This window comes from Anneissia japonica, unplaced genomic scaffold (assembly GCF_011630105.1).
Source record: "Anneissia japonica isolate Jap-2015-1 unplaced genomic scaffold, ASM1163010v1 scaffold288292_len1863012_cov191, whole genome shotgun sequence".
Classification (NCBI taxonomy): domain Eukaryota; kingdom Metazoa; phylum Echinodermata; class Crinoidea; order Comatulida; family Comatulidae; genus Anneissia; species Anneissia japonica.
In genome coordinates, this window is record NW_022688773.1 from 1,770,824 (window position 1) to 1,777,074 (window position 6,251).

Below are 6,251 nucleotides of genomic sequence, written 5' to 3' on the forward strand. Positions count from 1 at the left end.
TACTGTAATTACTTTTCATTTTTGTACTGGTACCTTTTATTATTGACATAAATTGTATACATATATAACAATAATATTGTACTTTATTATTTTTATGTGATTAAAAATAATATTTTTCTTTGCAAAGTTGTTTAAAATATTATTACTGCACTACTATTTCAAACATTGTGTCTGGCAACACCAATCAAGCTGTAAAATACATACACCGCAGAAAGAGACCTTAGTTTCGGATCATTATTATGGCAGAACAGGGGGATCAAAAAGCAGAAGTTTGTACTTTCATGTTTAAAAAGAAAAGTCGTAAAGCCACAGCAAGGAAAAGGAAGGTTAGCGACAGTGATGAAGGTATTAATTTTATTTTTTGAGGTTGTAAGTTATAGCTAGGCCTTCCTTGGCCTAGCCTAGAGGACCGGATCATGTAGACTAAGCCCGCCCGCGGTGCTCCCTGCTGCTCGATTGAGAACTCAAGTAATGGATAGCTCTAGGCCTAGCTGATATCTGTAATACTGAATGTGACTTAAGATGCCGATCTTAATCCAACTAAGGCTAGGCCTACATATTTATGAGGTGTGTCTGCTACAGAATTTGATATGGTATGTGATGTCATTTCATTGAAAAAAATGTGAATGAATATTTTATAAATATTAATATTTTTAACGGGCAATTAAGACCTAAGCCCTAGTAAGCCTAAGCTTTTTCTTTTTGTTTGAAGACAATGATGGTGAATCATCAGTAGTGCGAAGAGAAAAGGCGCTTGGACTAAGTAACCCAATGATTCAGAAGGTAACTTCTTCAGTAAAAATTGGCAGCAGTCTAATAATTAAATTAAAAATAATACCACCACATTATGGCTTATCAATATCAGAGTTCTCAAGTTTGTGAAATGCATTTCTTCAGTAACTACTGTATGTACAGTATCTCAGATTTTTAAATGGAAAATTTCCACAGTACTTAAATACTTTGAAAATACAGGTTGCTCAAAATTAAAATATTATTAACAGGATGTAAATGTTCAGCAAAAAAACAAAAAAAATTAAATAAATAAAAAAAACAGAGAAGGTGAAGATATGGCTCACATTTATTGCATATTTCAAAAGAATTTATCAGTAATCTGACAAGTCTGAGTAGTCCAGGAACAAATTTACCTTGAAGCAAGTACAGTATGTAAAGCCCCTGATGGAAACTCATTGTCCTGGACATTACAGTATTTATAAGTTTAGGCCTAATTATATATTTCTATAGTATACTTTTATAACTGTATGTCCGTAATAATAAAAATTTCCATAGTACCCGTAGAAGTTCCATAGAATTTGAGAATTTGATCCGCAAGTACACCTACCAAAACAGAGCTATGTCATGCTAATTTTGATTGAAAGCCACTACTTCACTATTTCTTAAACCTACAATAAGGAGGATCAGATTTCAGAAATAAATCTAGTCATTACTTGAATATAGATGTTGAACCTTGACCATTACATTGTTCCAGTTTGACTCAAAGTACGATATGGTACACCACACCATATTTTGTGGTAGAAGGACCTTCATTTTAAAATAGTATTCAAAATATTTTACTTTTCGGTGAATAAAAATTCATTTTGATTTTCTTGTTTACAGTCAAAAAAAACTTTCCGAGAAGAAGTGAAATACAGCGACGATAGTGATGAGGAAAAAGGAGTTCAAGTCAATTACAAATCTACACGATCAGCAGTATGTAATTTTTAATTATGTTTATAATTACTGACAACATAGACAATAGGATATAAAAAAACATGTAAATGATTGATTTCTTGATTATGCATGAGTATGCAACACTTATAGAATTGGTCCAGCCAGCCGGGTTTCTCCCACTAAATTTTTCACAGTTAAAAAATTAGGCAAAAAAAAATTGCATTCAAATTTTTAGTCTGTGAGTGCCATTTTCAGCCATCTTGACGTGCCTCAGCCTCACCCATGGGGCTGAAGTGGTCTGAACCCTCCATCTGTATGAATTATGTAATTGAATTTCTCAGCCCCTCTATTTCAATATATCAGGTATGTATCATAATGAGGTTAGGAAGACTGACATCACAAAATTAAATTAAGGGTTTGATTGGATTGGATTGGATTTATTTTTGGTGTAAACACCAAGGATAGCCTGCGAAAGTCTAGAAGAAGACATATTTCAAGTGGGGTCCTTCTGGTGCTGATTGGGCAGTACACCGGGAGACAATCCCCTACTCTTTTCCGAAGTGTGTACTGTGTTCTTTAACGTGCACATGGGCCATAAATGCACATGGGGCCAACGCCTTAAACGTCTCATCCGAAAGACGGTGCGCTATTGTAACTTGTATTTCAGCCCCCGTCTGAAACACAAGGAGTGGCAGCGATGGAATTGAACTGGGGACCTAGAGATTTCCACGGCTCAGCGCACACACAGTGGCTACCTCCAGATTAGCCGACTGAGCTAAGCTGCTCTCAACACTGATTTAATAGTGTTCTCCATGAGATTTTTGTATTGTTTTTTTAGAAATCTGAAGGACCTGATGATAGAGGAGCCACATCAACCATCGAAATTGATACCGAAAGCAATGTTGATGCAAGAGCAATATTTGAGAAACAAAAGAAAATCAATGAGGTAATATTATACAAAATGATGCACAGCACATTATGCACTGATGATAGTCATCTTGAATCTTGACATACTAAACAGATAAACTTAATTGCTTGTTCAAGTAAAAAATTTTGAATGTTACATATTCTTTGAAATTTAATAAAAATTTATTTGGAGTGTTTTTATGATATTATATTTTATTTTTGGTTGAAAAAACGTACAGCTCTCATTTAAATGTCATCCCTTTGTTTAAAGGAACTAAAAGGTAAAGAAGATGATAAGATCTACCGAGGATTGAATAATTACGCAGTCTACATTGAAAAGAGAGACACGGCGCAAGGCAACGCTTCAAGTGGACATGTCAGGTTAGTTGATGGTCAATCTATTTTTTTCTTGTGAATAAGAGTGGAGAAGATGTGAATTTTAAGTTCAGTGAGAAGTGAGAAGCAAAGTGATTGAACCAGGTATCCAATGATTTCCTTGGTTCAGTGCCTACCATTGGTTTAGATTACTGTGATATTGCACTAATTTTTACAATAATACTGTAGCTGATTTGCTCAATGTTTTAGTGATTTTAGTGAAGCCAATCCACACTATTTTGCTCATTGTTTTAGTGGTTTTAGTGAAGCCAATCGATGCAATTTTGAGGAGCCTAAAACTTAACAAAAGCGAAACATGTTATTCATTTTACATGTACTGTATCAACCAATCAGCATGACCTAGACTGTTAAAGTGTGACGTCGTACACTAAAACCGTGTCGATGTGCGCTCATCTTATTCTTGGTAAATGAACGATCACCGTCAAAGCGAAGGAGACTGGTATGAAAACATTGAATTGCACGATTTTTTACTATTTTATTGAGTGCTACTCTTACCTGTACCTCCTCGTAATTGTGAACGTTTCCTTAACAACATGCATCTCAAATAAGCAACATCTTGAAATTTACAAAAAAACAAACAAATAGGTCTCACACCAAATTTTGAAACCTAATTAAATGAAATAATATAGAAAGCAACTCCTTTACTACCATTTATTTACTGAACGAGCCAGTCGGCTTCTGACCTACTTTTGTTCGTATTGGCGGCGTACAAAGAGTCAAATGACTTTGTGTCTGGCAACCTCGGTGTCTGTGTCTACCAGGAGGAGCCTGGAATTGGGAACGTTTCTCACTGAATGCAGTAGACGGAAAGCAGAGTTATTTCATAGGCAACTAGTAATGGCCTCCATCAAACAATTTACAGTATTTCGCTCTTAACAAAGTATCAGCGGAAAGTAAGCAAAATGATTGTTTAATCGTGTTTTGAAATAATATAAAAATTGAGTTGTATATAAATGATATTTAAAGATTAAATTTTAAACGTGGAATTAATAAAGTGCAACAATTGAATTAATTGGTTAATTTAATCTATAAGATATATAAAAAATATATAATTCTACAAGGAATGTTTCTTGTTTTGACAACAACAAAAAACCTAACAAAAAAACAACATCAAACTAACTGGTAGCAGACCTTCCAATTACAAAACTATATTTCACGGAGTAACATCCCAAACCACGTGTGCGCCTGACTACACCGGCTGGCGAGTAAGGTATGTTGAGTCCATTGCAAGTTGTAAACCAATCAGAATGCTGGGATATTACATCATTCGGGGTAACTTGCAATGTTTGGGATATGTTACTTCGTGAAACCTTTGTAAATAATTCTCAATAAAAACAACCATTGAACAAGAAAATGAAACTATAAATCATTATATATGTAGGTATAAGATACTTTGCTGAAGTTGTACAGGCCCAGGCCTAATGTTGTAAGCTACATTATAACCTAAATAAGAAGTGTCGCCGGCCGACTGTGTGATGCCAATTTTTCGGGCATAAAACGAAGCCTAAATGGCCTTTGACAAGTGTGGAACTGGAATCTCACCACTCCCGAAATGTTGGTGAAAACTCTAAAACTCTGTTTAGGTTGAAATTATTATGTGTAAATTGATATAGAGTTATCTCTTAAAGAAAAAATTCCATCCACGCATATTAAAAATAAGTCTGCCAATTTCCGCGCAAATGTTACAGTAAAGTCGGCCGGTGGCTATTGTAACCAATGTATAGGCATTTGCAGTGTTAATGCGATTCTGCGGACCTATTTTCTCGAAATTTCCTGCACAAATGAAGAAAAATACAGAAAATTTTAAAGAAAGTGTACAGAAAATATAATTAATGTTTCAGTAATAATAATTAATAATTTTATAATCAATATATCAATCCACTAACTGCAGATTTCGGCAGTCCATTGACTAGACAGTTTAGCTAGCACATTATTACTGCTCATGTTTTTCTTTTTTATATTGTGTATATCTGTTAATAATTTACAGAAATTTGTAATTTTCTTAGAAATATTCCTAACAATTGAAACTTTCCATGAAATACTTTCCCTACCTTCCAGTTAGGTTGAATTTTTTACCTTGCACCTTTTTTCTTTACTATCCCTTTAATATCTTTTTTCTTTTTAATATTTTTTTTCTTTTTAATATTGTTTCATCCTTTTCTTATTTCATTTTTGATACTTACCTTTCTTTTAGTTTTTTCATTGTCATTTTCTTTCCACCATTTTACTTCTTTCTTTCTTTTTCTTTCCTTCCTTTTGTTATTTCTTATTTATTATTTTTCTTGTTTTTTTTTTAATTTTTAAAAATCTCTTCTCTTTTTCTTTCATGTCTTCTTTCTTGCATAATAATCCATAAAGGACAGTGTAGGTGTGGGTGGCTGGGGGTTTGTTAGGAAATATAAAGAATAAAATATTGCGCAGCGCTTATTTTCTTAAGGGATGCGAAAAGGATGGGGAAATATGTGCTACTAAAAAAATTACTTGTCCCACCAAATTTTTTTGGGGGTGCTAGAAAATTTTGGCAGTGCTACCAAGAAAAAAAGTTAATTTCAAGCCCTGGAGGGGCACTTATTCAAACAGGGCGATTATGAAAACAGAGTGGAAATTGAGGGGCGCTTCTGGAAATAGATGAAATTTGAAGGGGTGCTTATGGGAAATTTAAAAATTCAAGGGAAACTTTTTTTAAATGAAGATAAACGAATGGTTTTGGTGAAAAAAGGGTAATCGTTGAGAGAGCATGGTTCATGGCAAGAATGTTGGGGTATTTACACAACAGCAGATGAAATTAGTGCTGTGTTGGCCATCTGCCAATTCAGATTAGCAGGATAATTGCAGGGTTCCTTGCTTAGATAGGAATCCAGGGGCGCTTATTCAAACAGGGCACTTATTGGCACAAGTACGGCAATTTAAACAAATGCCAAAAGAAACTTTTCTAAACTGGTAATAAAAGTAGAAGCCATATTAGTATAGCAGTAGCACCTTCTTTAGACTAACGAAATTTATTGATACACAAGCTTAAAAGAGAACTAGCAAAATGATTTTTTGTTCTAGAGAGAATTTTTGATATGCCATTAATAATAGAATCAACCTTAAAATCGTTTTTTTGGCTTTTTTTTTATGAAGTTATAGGCGATTGATTATATACGATTTTACCATGATGTCACTGGCGAAAAAGTAACAAAAGATCGTGTAAATAGGGCGACTTTTTTTTTTTTTTTTATCAACTAAACTGCCTTATAAAAATAAAATAAAAAAAAAGGTTCGTGTGGGAATCGAACACA

The 6,251-nt window shown here is 33.9% G+C and overlaps 1 protein-coding gene across 3 annotated transcripts in view; it reads left to right on the forward strand.

Annotated features, from left to right (window-relative positions):
* Positions 1-155: 155 nt before the first annotated feature.
* The window catches only part of LOC117123496 (E3 ubiquitin-protein ligase RNF113A-like), a 10,979-nt gene continuing 4,883 nt past the window's right edge, over positions 156-6,251 (forward strand). The window contains exons 1-5 of one of the 3 annotated variants that reach the window (XM_033269446.1): positions 156-345; positions 713-783; positions 1,615-1,707; positions 2,507-2,614; positions 2,846-2,955. In XM_033269446.1, the coding sequence (XP_033125337.1) occupies positions 240-345; positions 713-783; positions 1,615-1,707; positions 2,507-2,614; positions 2,846-2,955 (488 nt within the window). In that variant the 5' untranslated portion in view covers positions 156-239. The remainder of the gene's footprint in view (positions 346-712; positions 784-1,614; positions 1,708-2,506; positions 2,615-2,845; positions 2,956-6,251) is intronic. The other 2 variants (XM_033269453.1, XM_033269461.1) reach the window with 2 other exon arrangements.